This window comes from Phoca vitulina, unplaced genomic scaffold (genome assembly GCF_004348235.1).
Source record: "Phoca vitulina isolate PV1807 unplaced genomic scaffold, GSC_HSeal_1.0 scaffold3, whole genome shotgun sequence".
Taxonomy (NCBI): Eukaryota; Metazoa; Chordata; class Mammalia; order Carnivora; family Phocidae; genus Phoca; species Phoca vitulina.
In genome coordinates this window covers 34,643,776-34,663,156 of record NW_022589706.1, presented here as the reverse complement: position 1 = coordinate 34,663,156, position 19,381 = coordinate 34,643,776, and the positions used below count along the sequence as shown (strand labels likewise).

General features: G+C 36.1%; 1 protein-coding gene across 1 annotated transcript in view; it reads left to right on the top strand.

Moving 5' to 3' along the window:
* Window positions 1–19,381, top strand: part of CORIN (corin, serine peptidase) — a 234,550-nt gene that overhangs the window by 40,994 nt on the left and 174,175 nt on the right. Inside the window, exon 3 of the mRNA XM_032397831.1 lies at window positions 10,401–10,601. Coding sequence (XP_032253722.1) covers window positions 10,401–10,601 — 201 coding nt within the window. The remainder of the gene's footprint in view (window positions 1–10,400; window positions 10,602–19,381) is intronic.

Here is a 19,381-nt window from a genome sequence, read left to right as displayed (position 1 = left end):
TTTCTCTTGGGTTTATACCTAGGAGTAGAATTTTTTTATTGCTATATATGGGATTAGGAAGTGCACCATTTATAACCACTTCTAAGTGCCACTTTGGCTTATATTTAGGTAACCTTTAGAAAGTGGACAATTCCTAGACATTTTCTTCAAAAGCATTCTTTTCATAGATTCTGCACCAGATGATATATGGATATATTAAGTAATACCTGCTCAAATAAACATTTCCTATTTTATAACTGAGATGTTTGTTGCTGTAATGAGCAATAAAACCATTTTATATTTGTGTTTTAAAAAACTTCGTTAAACTCTGCTTACTTTTAAACATATTCTGTTTGGTTTGCGTTTGTAACTCCATGCTCTTTCCAAGTTTTATAGTTATTTATGGGTCCATTAGGTTACTATGGGATGGTGGGATGCCAATTTTGTATAAATAACAGGAGCTGTATCTTCAAAAGACAAAGATAATAGTGAAAGGATTATTGTTTAGGAAAAGATAATAAAAGCTTTATGCTAACACAGTTGCACTATGTTTCTCTAATTTTGTCTTTTTAGGCTTCTCTCATGTATAAAGTCAAGTGGCAAAGAGTTGGACTTTTATGAATAATTATTTCAGCAGCAGGATATAGAAGAGAGCAATAGCAAATTGTTTCTCTCCTCAACCCCCAAAACCGAAGTTGGAACTACAAAGGTTTAGTTTAGTTTAGTGTTTCTAAAATCAGCAGATAGTGTGAGCTGTCCATATGGTTCCAAAGATTTGGACTCTAAAGTAAAGATTACGATTTTTAAAAAAATCAAAGTCCAGGATCAGATAGATTCCAAGGTGGATTTTACCATACATTTAAGGAAGAGTTAATACGTATTCTCCTTAAACTATTCCAAAAAACAGAAGAGGAAGGAGAGCTCACAAAGACATTCTATGTGGCCAGCATTACCCTGATACCAAAACCAGACAAAGACAACACACACACACACACACACACACACACACACACACACACTATAAGCCAATATCCCTGACGAACACAGATGCAAAAATCCTTAACAAAATAGCAAACCATTCAATAATACATTAAAAGGATTATCACCACAATTAAGTGGGATTTATTCTGGGGATGCAAGAATAATTTAATATTTGCAAATCAATCAATGTGATAAATCACATCAGTAAAATGAAGAATAAAAATTATGTGATCATCTTAATAAATGCAGAAAAGCATCTGACAAAATTCAACATCCGTTCATGATACTCTCACAAAGTATGTAGAGAGAACATACCTTAACATAATAAGGGTCATATATAAAAAACCCACAGCTAACATCATACTCAATGGTGAAAAATTGAGAGCTCTTCCTCTAAGATCAGGAGCAAGACAAGGAAGTCCACTCTCACTATTTTTATTCAACATAGTACTGGAAGTCCTAGCCACAGCAATCAGAAAAGCAAAAGAAATGAAGCATCAATATTGGTGAGGAAGAAGTTAGCTGTCACTATTTGCAGCTGACTTGATACCATACATAGAAATTCCTAAAGACTCCACCAAAATACTATTCAAAGTAATAAATGAAGTCAGTAAATTTGCAGGATACAAAATTAACCCCAGAAGTCAAGAGTATTTCTGTACACTAATAATGAAGTAATGTCAGTAGGAGAAATTGAGAAAACAATTCCATTTACAATTGCACCAAAAAGAATAAAATACCCAGGAATAAGCTTAACCAAGGAAGTGAAAGACCTGTATTCTGAAAACTATAAAACACTGATGAAAGAATTGGAGATGACACAAGCAAATGAAAAGATATTCTATGCTCAGGGATTGGAAGAATTAGTATTGTTAAAATGTCTATACTACCCAAAGCAATCTACAGATTCAATGCAATCACTATCAGAATACCAAGAGCATTTCTCAAAGAACTAGAACAAATAATACTAAAATTTGTATGGAACTAAAAAGACTCCAAATGCCAAAGCCATCTTGAAAAATAAGAACAAAGCTGAAGATATCACAATCCTAGATTTTAAGATACACTACAAAACTTTAGTAATCAAAACAATATAGTACTAGTGTAAATAAAGTTATATTTATATGGTCAATTAATCTATGAAAAAGAAGGCAAAACTATACAATGGGACAAAGTCTCTTCAACAAATGGCTCTGGGAAAACTGGACAGCTGCAGGCAAACGCATGAAACTGGACCACTTTCTTATACTATTCACAAACATAAACTCAAAAAACTTTTGGGACTACACAAAAATAAAAAGCTTCTACACAATGAAGGAAACCATTAACAAACAAACAAACAAAAGACAACTTACTGAAGGGGAGAAGATATTCGCAAAAGATATGTCTGATAAGGGGTTAATATCCAAAATATATAAAGAACTTATACAACTTAACACCAAAAAAAAAAAAAAAAAACCCTCAAATAATCCAATTAAAAATGGGCGGAGGACCTGAATAGACATTTTTCCAAAGAAGACATACAGACACATGAAAAGATGTTCACCATCACCAATCATCAAGGAAATGCAAATTAAAACAAAATGAAATATCACTTTATGGCTGTCAGAATGGCTAAAATCAAAAACACAAGAAATGATAGGTGTTGGTGAGGATATGGAGATAAAGAAGCCCTTGTGCACTATTGGTGGGAATGCAAATTGGTGCAGCCCTTGTGGAAAACAGTGTGGATATTCCTCAAAAAGATTAAAGGTAGAATTACTCTATGATCCAGCAATTCCACTACTGAGTATTTACTAAAGAAAATGAAAACACTAATTCAAAAGGATACATGCACCCCTATGTTTACCACAGCATTAATTACAATGGCCAAGATATGGAAGCAACCCAGTTGTCCATTAGTAGACAAATGCAGAAGAAGATGCGGTATATATATAAAATGGAATATTTTGCAGCCATAAAAAATGATGAGATCTTGCCATTTGCCAAATCGATGGACCCAAAGTCTATTATGTTAAGTGAAATAAGTCAGACTGAGAAAGATAAATACCATATGATTTCACCCATATGTGGAATCTAAGAACACAAAACAAGTGAACAAACAAACAAAAAGCAGAATCAAACTATAAATACAGAGAACAGACTGATGGTTGCCAGAGGAAAAGAGGTGGGAGGATGGGCAAAATGGGGGAAGGGGAGTGGGAGATACAGGCTTCCAGTTACAGAGAGAAAAGTCACAGGAATGAAGGGCACAGTATAGGGAATACAGTCAATGATATTATAGTAGCATTGTATGGTGACAGATGGTAGCTACACTGGTGAGCATAGCATAACAGAGAGAAGTTGAATTACTGTGTTGCACATGTGAAACTAATGTGACACTGTATGTCAATTATACTAAAAACTGTTTTTTTAATTTTATTATGTTATGTTAATCATACATTACATCATTAGTTTTTGATGTAGTGTTCTATGATTCATTGTTTGCGTATAACACCCAGTGCTCCATGCAGACGTGCCCTCTTTAATACCCATCACCAGGCTAACCCATCCTCCCACCCCCTCCCCTCTAGAACCCTCAGTTTGTTTCTCAGAGTCCATAGTCTCTCATGGTTCGTTTCCCCCTCCGATTTCCCCCCCTTCATTTATAGATTTAGGTTTTTGAAAGACGTTGAAAGGAAAATTGAAGAGTGGGAAAGTTACAATATTCTACCTAGGTTTTTATTTCTTTAGTTATAGCCTAATAATGAAGGGCCATGTGACATAGAAAAATAATTTATAATAATTTATAAGGCGGTGGTTTAACATCTTCCTCTTCCATTTACTAGATGTGTGGGTTTTGGTCAGATGCTTTAACTTCTCTGTCAGAAGAGGACTATAATTCTTATTCATTTCACAGAATTGTCAAATGAAATTAAATTTGTGAAAGTGTTTTTATAAACAACAAAAGTTATTATGGAAGTAAAGAATTAGTTTTTATTATACTCAAAAATTGACTAAAAAAGGCTTGTACTCAAAGTGTGGTCCATGGGCTGGCAATGTCAACATTACTTGAGTGTTTGCGTGAAATGCAGATCGCACTCCAGACCTGTTGACTTTGCATTCTAGCAAGATCCCTAAGTGATTTCTGTGCTTGATCCAGTCCTCAACCCACTGCAATCTGATCTTCCCCCCTTTCTCTTTTTGTCATACTACTAAATGTTCTTACTGAGGCACCAGTGACTTTTTATCCAATGCACAGCATTTGAAACCAATGTGCATTTGAATAAGACTTAAAAAAAAAGATATAAAGTTAAAAAAGAAAAGAATATAACAACCAAAATTGGTAATAGAGGGCAGGGGGGTGTCAGAGGAGATAGATTTTCATCTTCACTCATAATGTGGAGCCAATCATTTTCCTAAATATATAGAGAATGAAGTTTGACTTTTTTATGGTATTTTTCAAAAATTAGTAAATAAAAATGATAACTATTACCACTTCAACAGCAAAACCCTGTGGTGAAAAGATTAGGCTTTGAAGTCAGACTGAATTCCTGCTCACTTGCTAGCTTTGATATCTTGAGCAATTTCATAGAACTTTCTAGTTCTCAGTTTTCTCTTTTGTAAAGTGAGATGATAATAATGTCTACTTCATAAGGTTGTGAAGAGTAAATGGCATAGTGGATCTAAAATGCTTAGCACTATATGCTCAATAAATGTAATTATTATTGTCCTTTAAAAAAAAAAGAACCCACGCTTTCTTTCTGTGTTTGTTTTTGCCAGTTTGGAAGGAGCATGTTCATTGTTAGTTGGTGCCAGCAACACTGTCTTTCATTCAGGTGGGATCTATGACCTGATATGATCTTGCCCAGTCTTGACTACTTCTTTCTTTTCAAAATGCTCTTCTGTTTTGCCTGCATATTTTCACTTCTGATTTTTCTGCTATATCTGGCTGATCTTCTCATCTTTCTTTACTTAGCCATTAAATGTTGGGGTTTCTGTCCTAAGCTCTCTTTCTTCTCACTTGACATCCATGCCTCTCTTGGCAATGTCATCTACTCCCATGACTTCCTTCATCATCCGTACATTTCAACAAATATTCATTAAGGCCGACACTGGTGCCAAGCATTCTGCTTGGCACTTGAGATGCAGACATGCATAATACACCCTCCTACCTTCAAGGAGACAGACAGGAAAACAGACAATTGCTCTTGAGTGTAGGTGCGATACAAACAGTGTGTGCTCTGGAACCACAAAGAAGATACAAATATGTGGGGGTCTTGCAAGTCATTCTGGAGGAAATGTTAAGATTCTCTAGATTTAGACTTTTTTCCCCCTTGAATGTTTTGCAGGCATTTTATACTCAATGTATTTGTAAACCATATACTGTAACAGTCAGGATAGGGTGTGCTATACTGTGTAACAAAAGTAATCCTATAATAATAGCAGTTTAAAAACAACAAAGGTAATTTCTCACTCATGCTGCAAGTCCTTTGTGAATGGCATGGGGGCTATGCTCATTGAGGTCATTCAGGGACTAAACTGATGGATCAGCCATCATCTTGCACCTATGCAGTTATTGTGCCAGAGAAAAAGAAAAAGAGCACTAGAGAGTCTTCTTTTTTTTTTTTTTTTAAGTGTATGATATGGTATTATTATCTATAATCACCAGCTGTACATTAGATCCCCAGAACTTATTCATCTTATAACTGGAAGTTTGTACCCTTTGACCAATGTCAAAAATGTCCAGAGACAGAGAATGAGGCCAGAGAATGTAACCCACACATGTGTCTCAGTAGAATGCGAGAGAATTGAAACTATTTGATGAATAGAACTAATGACTATCACTTCTATCTCAGTTGCGGGTCCTTTCATATACACAGTAATTCAAACCAGAAACCTGGAAGGGACCTCTGACTCTTTCCCTTATCACTCACAATTTTGCCTCTGAAAGCTCTCTTCCAAATGTTACCTTTGTCTTCATTGCTTTTGCCTTGGGTTAGGCCATACTCTTTTCTCACTGGGACTATTGCAGTAGCCTTCTTATTATCCTCTAGACTTGACCCCTTTCCAGCATCACCCTGCTGCCAGAGTGATCATTCCAATGTGCCACCTTATTTAAGATCCTTCAAAAGTTCTTCATCACAAGAACAATTCCAAGACTTTAACAGGAACTATTCTTCACAATGTGGCTGCTTTTCCTTTCGCCTTTCTTCCTGCCAGGCCCACGTGTGCTGGCTGTGTTTAATGACCTGCTGCTGGGCTTTGCATATCTTTACCCCTTTGTTCCATCTAGAAAGTTCTCCATTCCCTATTACCACACCTCCTTCTTCCCCACAAATGCTTTGCTCAAACCTACACAATCCTTAACTATATTTTAAGATTTCTATTGAGGATCATTCTCCCCTAAGAAACCTTTCCTGACTTTCTCAAATGGAATGACATCTATTTCTCTACTTTCTGTCACCAGATTGCCTTATGCATATCATTCTCAAAGCCCTTGTATCATGGCTTGTATTTTTAGACTACATGCCTGTTTCCCTCAACTAATCTATAAACATCTTGACGATAAAAAGCTCTTACTAAATGTTGTGTTTTCAGCAGGGAGTAAATACAAAGTTCCTGGCACATAGAAAAGCCAAGTAAATGTGTTACCACAGGGCTAGAGATGTAAAGATAAGGAATTACTTTTAAACTCATATCATAGGAAGATAGTTTTTTTTACATGTATTTGATGGTTGATTTTTTCCAACTTGTATAATTTGTTCAAAGTGAGAAGAGCATGTGGGTGCATGTGTATGTGTGTGTGTCATGTCCCAGCTCAATTCTTGGGTAGGTTAAATAACTCTTGAAAGCTTCGTTTTCTTTCTCTCTGAAACTCTGTAGAGAAGAGTTGTTGATAGCATCTGTTTCAAAAGATTGTTGGAAGGCTAACTCAGTAGATGCCTATAGTGACTATGTTAGTTTCCTATTACTGATACAACAAATCGATTACTTGGTAGCTTAAAATGACACAAATATATTACCTTCGAGTTATGGAGGGCAGAAGTCCAAATAGCACTGGGCTAAAATTAAGATGTTGGCAGGACTGTATTCCTTCTGGAGGCTCTAGGGGACAGTCTGTTTCCTATCTTTTCCAGCTTCTGGAGGTTTCTTGCATTCCTTGGCTTGTGGCCTCTTTCCATATTCAAATGAGCAATTGAGTCCTTGAGTCCTTATGCTGCATGGCTCTGAAGCATACCCCCTCACCTCCCTCTTCTGCTTATAAAAACCCCACAACCACCTTGGGCTCACCTGAATAATCCACGGTAATTTCCCTATCTCAAATCCCTTAACTAACTCATATCTGCAACATCCCTTTTGCCATTTAAGGTGTGTAAAGTAGCATATTCCCGGGTTCTGGGACTTAGGATGTGGACATCTCTGGAGGGAACATTAATTTTGCCTACCACGGTGCTCAATCCACTCATTACAAGTGACCAGTACATTTTGGCTATTATTATTGGAATTATAGGCTATTTCTTAAACAGAGGTTGTTAAACAGAGCTATGTTCCAGAGCTGAAATACTTTTGAGCCACACAACCTTGATCAGTGTGGCCTTGTATTAACTTGGCATGAAAGAGCCCCACTTCGTTCACTCCAAAAGTAGGTTAAGTGATTCACTTTTGAACATTTCCTTAGCCATTTTTATTATGTGGGATGCATTTATAGTAAATGGAAATTGGTATTTATTTAAAAGTACCTTAGTAGCCCTAAGGAAGGCAGTTTTACTTTCATGACTATCATTGTGTAGTAATGACTAACAGTTATTGAGAACTTACTATGTGCCAGGAACTGTTCCAAATGTGTGTGTGTGTGTGTATACAGAGAGAGAGAGAAAGACTAATTTGATCCTAATGACCAGTCCCGGGGTGGGGGGGGGCTTTTATTTTCCTTATTTTATGGCAGTTGAGAGTTTACCCAAAGTTTCAGGGCTGGTAAGTACCAGAGATGGGATTTAAATCCAGGTGGTCAGGCTGTAGGACCTGTGCTTTTAGCCACAGCACTGTAAAAATAGGAATGTAAAAAGGATGGGGCAAAATGGGAAGAATGAACCCTCCACTTTGGGCTAATAACTCTCAGCATTTTTATAGCTCATCATGGTATAGCTTGAGGGTATTTAGTCTTACTGAGTTCTAATTTTTGTACTTTTTAAAAAATGCATAATAGGGGCATCTGGGTGGCTCAGTCGTTAAGCGTCTGCCTTTGGTTCAGGTCATGATCCCAGGGTCCTGGGATCGAGCCCCACATCACGCTTCCTGCTCAGCAGGGAGCCTGCTTCTCCCTCTCCCAGTCACCCTGCTTGTGTTCCCTCTCTCGCTGTCTCTCTCTCTCTGTCAAATAAATAAATAAAATCTTTAAAAAAAAATGCATAATAGATGACCAACTGTGAGTTGGGAGTTGGTCGGTTTTCAGAGATGCCTGAAAACAAATTGTCTAATGAGTTCAGACTTTTGGATAGGTCCTTAGGTTTGTTCCCTCCCCCTCGCTGTCAGTTGGGTTGGTCAGTCTGTCTCTTAAAATTGTACCCTAGGAACATTAACCACGGCAACTACCATACATCATGTATTACCTTTGCCTTTTGATCTATTCTGCCAACCTGCTTTGATACGTAGAGTTTAAGAGCAAGGAAGCTGAATTATTTTAGATAGTTGTTATCCAAGTCAGTGTTTCCTAAGAAAGTCCGTGTTTCCAGGGACCTCTTAGAGTAAAGAGATGCTATTAACACTTTTGCCACTGTGGTTAGATGAAAAAGATAAAAGAAAGATTATTAATATGGCTAATCATTACAAACAAAATGTTAAGAACAACTGTTGAACAATTTCATATGGAAAGGAACTCCTTTTAAGTGAGTTATTCAGGGATGTAACCGTGAGGAGTTGGATTTGCTAAAAGTATGTTGACAGAGCTGGATGCTGACTCAGAGGGTTAGCATAATAAGTAAATCACCTTTATGGGCTCTAAAAGTTCATTACGGCCACATTAGTGGAATTAACATGTTTTTGCGAAAAGGCTATTTATGTCAAAATAAGTAACAATGAGAGCAACTAATAAATGGATGAAAATAAAATTATATCTAATCGATTCATACATTGTTATGTATGAAAGAAATACATATTATACATATTATACAGTCGTCAAGTCTATCACATTTAATATGACTTTAATATTGACTCAGAATCACACAGACATTCTGGAGAGTATGTTACCTGCACCACATGGTCACAATTGAACTTTTATGCTCCAGCGTTTTATTTAGAATTCTTCGGCAGATGAAACTGTTGACCTTAGTTAGCTAGAAAACAGCTGCTTTTCTATTTTGATTTGTAGTTAATGTTTTCCAAGTGTCAAGCACATGTAGAGAAATTTTTTCCATAGACTGATATTAAACATTTTATTTATATTTCTTTTATTTTTAATGGTCCGTGGACTGTTTGGGAAAGTGAGAGCCAATGAGAGCATTCATCGTAAATTCCTTTAGAAAAAAAAAACCTCCCCTGGGTATTTCTATAATGAATCAATATCACATTTGTTTATTTTAGTGACATACTCAATTATAGTGCTATATTCTGGAAGCAGTCTGTTGTCTATTTTTACTAAGTTAAAAATACATGATCTCTTTCAAAGTTTTCGGGAGTTTGTGCCGAAGTCAAATCTAGGTGATTTCCAATATCTTAGGTCTGACTATTTTGTCATTGAATGAATACCTCGAGAAAGTGACCAATTGATAATTTATTTAACGACTATATCATATTAATCATATTATATTTATATTTTCTGGTCAAAGATGAAGATAATTTAGTTCCTTCTCTCAGTTTTTCTAGAATTAGAGTTTTACTTTTGGGGGTTTTTTATGATATAGTCTTGGCAAATATATGAGCCCTGTTATTTTTATTTATCTGTTATGCATAGGTCACTGAAATTTGGAAAATGTGGAGAAATATAAGGCTGAAACTAAGCAGACACTATTGTCCTTTGGTGGCAGATATAGAGATATGAAGAGCTTGTGTCCTGGATACTAAGTAGCATAAAATGATGGATGAAATTGAGAAACTGAGAAAGGAGGAAGGGAACATTGTAAGGTTCACCACATTTCATTTATTTGTTGTAAGTCTCAGGTGAGGTGGAATTGCCCTAAATTCTTTGGGCATGGGGACACCTAGATGGGAGACTCAGTTTCTCTACCTGAAGCTTTTGAGAAAGTAGTAGTTTCTTCACAGGGTTAGGTTACTCGTGGTAGAAGAGAAACTCTCTTGGTTGTCCCAGTGAAGTGGGTAGTTTTGCTAGCCACCATCTTTCTCTTTGTGTTTGCCTGGATAGAATGAAACTTGGGAAAGTAGCTCTAGAGTTTTCTTAATGGGTTTTTTAAAATAAATACTTCTAGTAATGTATCAAAATATCCTTTTTTTTTGTCTTTCAGGAACATTAAAAAAAACCTATTTTAAATCAAATGGGAGTGAACCTTTGGTCACTGATGGTGAAGTTCAAGTGCCTGATATTATTCTTACAAATACCATCTGTAACAAGAGCACTGCGACATCTACTACACATCCCAATCAACACATTCCAGCCTGGACCACGGATGCTTCTCTCCCAGGGGACCAAAATCACAAGAACACAAGTAAGTCTGAGGATGCTGAATACTTGTGCCCTTTAATGTCTGTGGAACCCATGGGTGGGTTTTTAAGTGTGGCAACCAGTGCTCTTAAGTCACAATCACTTACTGGTCATACAGGCAAAGCTCTACTCACTTATCCGGCAAACTTGACTGAGAGTTCTATTCCTGACATGAAATGCCATCAGCTCAGCTGTCCAGATAGGGAGAAGGGTAAGAAATGAAAATGTATCAACGTCATTCAACATTTCTGAGGCATACTGCTTGCCCCAATACAATGGTATTGATTTTATGGTGGTTCACTTCTGAAAGTTTGTGTTTCTGGTTTGAAGTTTTAAGTTACTTATTTTGAGATGGTTAAATGAATAAGTAAGTGAAGTTACTTATTTTCTTATTGGTGCCTTGTGGGAAGGATCTCAATTCTATGGTAGAATGTCAATGATTTAATGGGAACTATCCCCCCATTTGCTTTGGAGGTGCTCATGTGTTCTTTTTACCTTGTTTCCCTCTTCTCCCTCTTTTTTTGGCTGTGCTATTTATTGTATGTGTTGGTGACTGACAATCACACCTTGAGGAAAATGGCGTGTATGAAACTCTGCTTAAGGACAAATGGAGGAATATGTCAGCTATTCCAGAACAAGAGCTGGAAGAGAGAGAGAGAGGACAGCAAGTGTGGAGATGGGACCAGTTAGATGGTAGCAGGCAATATGCTCTGGAATGTGATTCTATTCCTCAATATCCCTCAGATTTTTAGTAAAGGCACTAAGCTTCCAGAATTCTGGTGGGAGTAGAGTTGTGGGTAAAGTGTCCAAGAATGTCGGCTCTGATCCAGTTAGCGCTGGCAAAACATAATCAGAGTGCAGTCACTGTAAGAACTTTCTCTGCACTTGTCTTAGTTCTTATTTTCTTTTTTTCTAAAGATTTTATTTGAGAGAGAGAGAGAAAGAGAGAGAGAGCACGAGTGGGGGGAGGGGCAGACGGACAAGCAGACTCCGTGCTGAGTGCAGAACCCCATGTGGGGCTCGATCCCAGGACCCTGCGATCATGACCTGAGCCAAAGTCAGATGCTTAACTGACTGAGCCACCCAGGCATCCCTTAATTCTTATTTTCTACTTCCTAAAACAAGATTATGTGATTGAAAATTGTACAAAGCCCATCCATTCATGGTCATTTTCTTGTTTGTTCCTCCCTCTTTCATGAAAACACACAAAGGGAAATCACAGCCTAGGTCTAGGACAGAGTATTGATTTTCATTCTGAGCCAGGAAGGGAAGGATTAGGCTAAATTGTAGCTATCATAGCATATGTTTGTCAGTGTCTGAAGAAAAGCAGAATTATTCTGTTGCTTTAGCCCCAAAGAGACAGACTGTTTGGATTCCATTATTTCACACAGCACCCACGTATTAACTATTTCTTACGCTTGGTGTTCATCAGTGATTAACACAGATCCGTGTTTATTACCTGATAATAATAACTGCAAACCCAAATTATGCCTAGTAAAATTTATTTTCCTCATGAGTTTGATTTTGAAGTTTTTAAGATTTTATTCATGTTTTAAGCACTTCATTATTCTTTTTTTATTCTGCTTTTATTACTTAACAGTTGATGTAAGAGAATTTCTCCCATATTATTAACATACTTTGTAAACATTGTTTCTAATGTTTATTGGTTATTCTATGGTTTTGTCATATGTTTAGTTTTTCTTATCATTCTCCTATTGCTCAACTTTTTTTTACCCCAGTTTTACTTTCTTAAGGACCGTGTTTTTCATTACAAGTGCAGAAGTCATTTAAGCAAAAACTCAGTCCCGTTAATGTGGTTGCAATTACAGCAATTGTTATTTTCTTTTGCTAAGTGGATTTATCTCTATTTTGAAAGTTTTGTCATTTGTTAAGATTCAAGTAGAGGTGGCAGACACATACTCTGAAGAGTAAAGAAACATATGGTATTTGTTACTCAGTTTGGAAGCTTGATGGAAGTCTGTTGGACTCGTTTTCTCTTCCTATGCCTGGAACATTGCTTGAGACTATGAACGTAATTTGACGTGTAAAGGAAATCCAGGTGAAATTAGAACGGTTAAATGGAGAAAGGTCAAAACCTTTGAATATACATCATTCCATGTCGTTAGTGTACTTGACAGTTAACGCTGAGCTTTACGGTCTGACCACCTAGACCCTCCATAGACTGTCGGTATTAACTAAAATTATTCATTGCAAAGGATTTGATAGTTTTTCATACATTTCAATAATACTGCTAGCCTGTGATTATAGAGCTTTTGGTTGTTTTGAGGGCATATTTAAATACTTTCTCTGTGGTCCTTATATGTAATTAATCGATGAGGTGTGCAGGACAGACAATACACACCAGTTCAAGTAAGGGAATTGAGGCTTAGAGAAATTAAGTTGACATATCCAATATCACTTGTGTAGTAGTTGGTAGGCATTAAATTGGAATTCTGTTCTTGGGACTCCTAGACCACTGCTCTTTCAAGAATTTCATGCTTCTTCATTTAATTTTATTGCATTCTTTGTTGTTGCAGAACAAATTTAAGCTCGAGGAGAGTAATTTGTTTTGTTCGTTGCACTATAAAATATTTATTGAATGAAAAAGAAATGAACTACAGTCATTTCAAAATTTTAATATCTGATTTATCACTTTTCATTAACAATATCTAATCATACTTCTGCACTTGATATTTAACCAGTTTTACTTAAAGCATCATTTAATGCCTTGTATCAGTACTAACACCTAACAGAGGATTTGCTTTTATACTTTTAAAAAAATTATTATCTAATTGAAATGTCATTTTAAATTCCTGGCATATGTGAAAGCTATTTAAGTCCACTTCAGTCCAAAAATACAGTGCCCAGACATTCTGTTCTATCCAAACATCCTGGGTAGGAAACCAAGGAGAGAACTCCAGGCAAAGGTACAAGGAAGTAGCCTTTCCTTAAGACCTTTCCACCTGGTGGTCCTCAATATCAAGCCAAAGCATAGACTACTATAGTTTGTAAACTCTTAATCAGAATACCCCCCCCCCCACAATTACACTGTGGTGGAGCTTTGTAAATGTAAAACAGGTTTTATGTGACATCTGTTACTTCTGGATTTTCATTAGCTGCATTTTGAAACCCAGTTGTAATATGGAAAGGGAAAGCTTGCATATTATATTTCAGCAAGGGATTTTTCTAGGTTGCATTTTGTATTTTCACTTTTTTGTTTTCACCTTTCTCCTTACATATTTTTATAAATATTTAAACATAAATTGAATTCTAAGGAAAGGAAAAAACTCTTTGACCAACCAACAGCTTTTGGGTTAAAAATAATTTGGTGCACAATGAAGTAACCTAGAAACTCTGGTCAGGAATTAAAGTGAGAAAAGAGTGGGGTAATGTGCTAGAAGCTTCAAGTATTCTGTTATCATGCTCTTTGATAACCAGCTCCGTAATCATCTGTATCAGATGAAAATGCATCATGCCTCTCATTCACTTTTAAAAAAAGATTTATTAGCACTGATAACTTTGTACCAAAAGTGCCCTGATCACATGCTAAAAATTTGCTGAGTGTACATGGAACACTACATCAAAAACTAATGATGTAATGTATGGGTGATTAACATAACATAATAAAAAAAATTGCTGAGTGTAGAGAGCTTACACACCAGTCAAAAACCCTAAAGTTATTCTTTCTTCCTAGTTTTCTGTTTGTAACATGGTGTTTCTATTAGCTTGAAAGTAAGTTCTGCCAAGAGTATGATGCTAAGGGGATCAGAGTCTTGAAGTTTTGCCTGGATTACTATTCATCAGGCAACTCTACAAAGGGGGATTTTGGGAAGAGGGAGTCTAATTAGAGTCTAATTAGACATCTGAAATCACGTTAAGTCCCTTCTCCTTTTTCCCTGACATTTTCTAATCTTATCAACAATAGAACACTGGATGTCTTCATTATATTTTTTAAAGTCAGTTCTGCTGTCCTCAGAGTAATGCACCCACCTCTATAGCTTACTGACTATGGATTATTATGCTGCTTGGAGTGGGGATCTGTGCTTATCTGTGCTCATATGTGTAGATGGGGATGAGTGAACAGATTAAATGTGCCCAAAATTGTATCCTTAGCATTCCTTGCTTTTTGTTGGACAGTACTTTTCCATTTGGGGTTTGAGGGACTCAGATATATTCTGAGGATCCAAGAATTCTCTATAATAATTTCTTAAATATATGCTTTCATTTCAGTGATAAAAAAAATAACTACTGTAAGTCTGACCTCAATAACCTGGGTAACCATCTTATAACAAGTACTTACGTGGAATTTTGGTGCCTGTATTTGAGTTTCTATTTATGATTTATGTTACTGCTAAGCTGTATTGCCTAGACGTTTGCCAGCCATCAAGAAACGGACAGAGGCATACTTGATAGATATTCTTCTCAGTTGCAGAATGAAAGTATGTACTGGCTTCTTGTACAAAGGGCACCTTCATGGCAATTCAAACAGAAAAATGGTGACCCACTTGCTCAGCTGGGATACATGGTGGTATAAGCTTCCTAAGTACAGAAGAACTTGGGACTCAGCACCATACTTTTCATAGAATAATGTTATTATTATTCATTAATATAATTAACTTAAATTTCATTAGCTTTGTAATTTTGTTTCTATTTAAATTATACATACTAATTTTGTAGTTGTGCTAGATCTATAGGCATAAAGTGGTTTATATCTAATTATATATACACCTGCATAACTTTCTCCCTGTAAGAATGCCTGTAACAATTTTCAGCTTGCAAAATACTGCTTTTGGGTAACAGAATTCTAGCTGTTTGTGTCACAAACCCAGAAAAAGCAGCAAGGCTCTATGGCAGAGCTTCTGAACTTTTTTGGTGCCAAGGACTGCTTTGGCAATCTGGTGAGGCCTGTAGGTGCCTTCTCAGAATAATGTTTTGGTGCTTAAGATAAATTACACAGAATCACAAAGGAAGGCAATTTTATTAAAATTCAGTTATCAAAATATTAGAAACATAAATTAATGATACAGTAATTCGTGTGTCTATTAAATAATGATATCTAGCAGTAGGTCAATAACTATAATTTTATAACAGGGATGAGCATAAATAATATTTTGAAATGTCTGCCACAGCTCCATGTTGATATGAAAATATCATGTATAATTTTTAATTTGTTTTTCTACATTTGTTACCTACATTGATAATTTAAGTATTCTAAATTTCAGTTGGAGGTTAGTGGAAATAGAAATGCTATTTTTCTCCAATCCAGGTTCTTCATAGACAATAAAAATTCTATGTATGGGTCCCTTGGGGTCTTTGGATTATGATTAAGAATACATACTCCAGATGAAAAGAGTTTTTTTTTTGATACCTGGAAGAGTCTAAGGCCTGTTTAAGCTGCTTCATTAGGAATTTGCTACTCCAAAATTTACTCTAGTCATGACCCTGGACACTATTGCTTATGTGCTCTGCTGACCATAGTGTTAGACACCAATGTTCAAGTCCAGTCGGTTGCCCTCTTAAAATCATATTCTTCAGGCTTGAAGAATAGTTATGAGATTCAGAAATGGGCTTCTGGCTAGAATCAACATCTAAGCAAGAACCAAGTGAAACATTTAAATAATTGTTGCATGTTTTTCTGGTTAGCACGGTAGCATTCTAGTAAAGACCTGCACAATACTTGGGAAAGAGAGAAAGGAATTTCAAATGTAGTAATGGATTCCCTCCCCGCCCCACCCCACTCTCCTTTCCTTTCTCCTTATTTCATCTTTAGATGACTGTCCTTGGGAAGTACTGGGTTCTCTTCCTGAGAAAGCAAACTCAATCACTTGCAGAGGTAGGCTTTTGAAAGGGGTAATGGATTGGTCACTGGTTCACTCTCCATTGACTACGGTCCCAGTCTTCCCTTCTCAGAGATCTCTGGGTAAGACTTCCTGACCTTCTTTCCAAAATGAATCCTGCAATATTCCACAGGTGACATGTTCCCCCAAAGGCATCGTGCCTATAACATATTACTGTAGCAAATGAGAGTCAGAGTTAAATAGTTGTGTCAAAGGCTTGTGATTCAAAATTTTCCTCTCCAGAATCATTATCACAGTTTCCTCTTCAGGAAGAACAGCCCAATATCCTTGATCAGTATAGAGAAAAAAGAAAAACAAAACAAAACAAAACAATAGCATGGTGATACTACATTGCAAACACAGTCCTGATCCAATTCAAGGATAAAAATGATCTTTTAAAAGCCAAATTCTTAGATAAAAGTTAAAAAAAAAAAAACCTGTGTAATTTATTCTACTCTCTGGTTCTGAAAGAAATTTGGCATTGTGTATATTCTTTTGCCTGAATCATTCAATTTGTGTCTTAGATTTTTGGTCTTTGTACAATTCTGTGTTGAAAGCAAAAAAACTATCTGTGGGAATCTGTTTGCTGTTACTTGTGCCTTTGGAGAATATGACTTTTCACTTACTTGTAGTTGAAATGAATATGATAATGAATTTTGTAAGCCAAAAGCTTTGCATCAATTTACATTTGATGCAAACCGCTCCTTGTCTTTTATTGTTAACATATTTTATTCTTATATTTTGCTCCTCTGCATCATTAACCTAATATTTGCATGTGGTGTTTGAATTGATAAAACTTACAGTACTTGTTTATAATTATGTTAATTGGTGTAAACTCATTCTGATGTTTATGTGCTCCTCCAAGCTTTGCGAGACATCTCAATTTCCGAGAGTTTAGGATATTCTGGGAAGCACCATTTATTCATCAGCAGCTGTTTATTGGGTGCCAAGCTCTGGGGTTTGGCTGTGTACTATAAAATTGGATCAGATAGAGAAATCCTGTCCCTAAGTAGCCACTGTCTAGTAACTGCCTTGAGACATAAACAAACTGAGAAATTCTATAGGAGAGGGTCAGGGACAGAGGAAAACATGATCTATTTCAATTCTTCTTATTTCTTTAATAGATAAAATTGTTAATTCATACCATATTTAAGCTATAATAAATATATCATTTTTCCAAACAATAAAGTTTTATTTATAATTATAAAAGTTAATTTCAGTTTAAAGGTTTGACCTGGATTTTTCATTTTTAATGAAAATATACTGTATCACTATTAAATTTAAAAATTTAGTTAGAATATAATTAACTTAGATAATTTGAACCGAGCCTGTAGTTTTCAATTTTATGCGAAGGCCAACCTTGCTTTTATAGGTACTATTGAGAATTTTATCACCTCAGAAAGTGGGAGGTCTGGAATTACACAATTCCCTCCTTGAAATTTCTTTCCAATCTTTCATTGTTTATTAAGTAACCAACTCACAGAGTTTGTTTCTGCTTTGGTTATATGTTTAGAAATGTGTACTAGACAAAGGATATGCATTTTAAGAAACTGATTTATGATAACTTGATGGCTATTAAGCCATCGTGTGTTACCATATTATGTATCTTTTAAGGTCAACAGAAATTTTTAAAAATAAATAATATGAGAGGGTTGCCATGGGAAAGAAATGAATTAACTTTTTACTTGTTTTAGAGTTTGGGGATTGGCTAAGTGGCCATGTTATAGCCCATCATGAGAGACAGTGAAGCAAGTAATGTGTGGGGACACATCACTCACTGTCAGTGTTAAGGTGGGGACCCGTCACCCCTTCCTTATTTCCTATTTCTCCCTTTGGGAATGGGAATGTCTATCCTCTGCCTGTCCCACCATTGTATTTTGGAAGCCCATAACTTGTCAGGTTTCACAGTTTCACAACTGGAGAGGAATTTTGCCTCAGGATGAATTGTGCTTTGGGTCTCACCCACATCTGATTTAGATAATATTTAGGTAAGACTCTGGAGTTGATGCTGGAATGACTTAGACTTTGGGGCTTTGGGGATAGAATAAATATATTTTGCATATAAGGACATGAATTTTGGGGGACCAAGGGTGGAATGTTATGGACTGAATGTTTCTATCCCTCTAAAACTCGTATGTTGAAGCTTTGACACCCAGTGTGATGGTATTTGGAGATGGGGACTTTGGGAAGTAATTAGAGCTAGAGGAGGTCATGAGGTGGGACCATCATGATGGGATTAAGTGTCCTTCCTTTAAGAGAAGACACCAGAAAACTTGCTCTTTCATTGCTCATACAAAAAAGAGGTCATGTGAGCACACAGTGAGCACAGAGTGAGAAGACATCCTCTATAACCCAAGGGAAGAGCTTTCCTCAGAAACCCACCATGCTGTCACTTTGATCTTAGACTTCCAGCTCCAGAACTGGGAGAAAATAAATTTTTGTTCTTTAAGCCACCCAGTCTATAGTATTCTGTGATGGCAGCCTGGGTAGACTAATACAAATCTCACATTTAATGCAAAGCTATTAAATAAAATATCAGCAACCAAATCTATTAACACCTAAAATTATATTGCATTTTAACACAATAGGCCTTATTGTGGAAATACAAGGATGGCTTAATATTAGACACTTCATTCATAGGTCTCCTAATTTAATTAATAAAGTAGATTTCTTTTACTGATCATCTCAATTGCTGAAGCAAAAGCATTTGTTAAAATTTGACACTAAACAAGGAAGAAAATATCTTTAATCCAATAAGGAGTATCTCTCAAAAACCTGGATGCTTTGACATTATTTGTAATTCCAGAAGAATGAAAATATTCTAACTGTCCATTAGGAGGGAACTGTTAAAAAAAAAAAACGTGGTATAGCCAAGCAATAGTGTAAGATACATCTGGGAAGATAATGAGGTAGATCTCTACACACTGATATATATAGTGATCTCTAG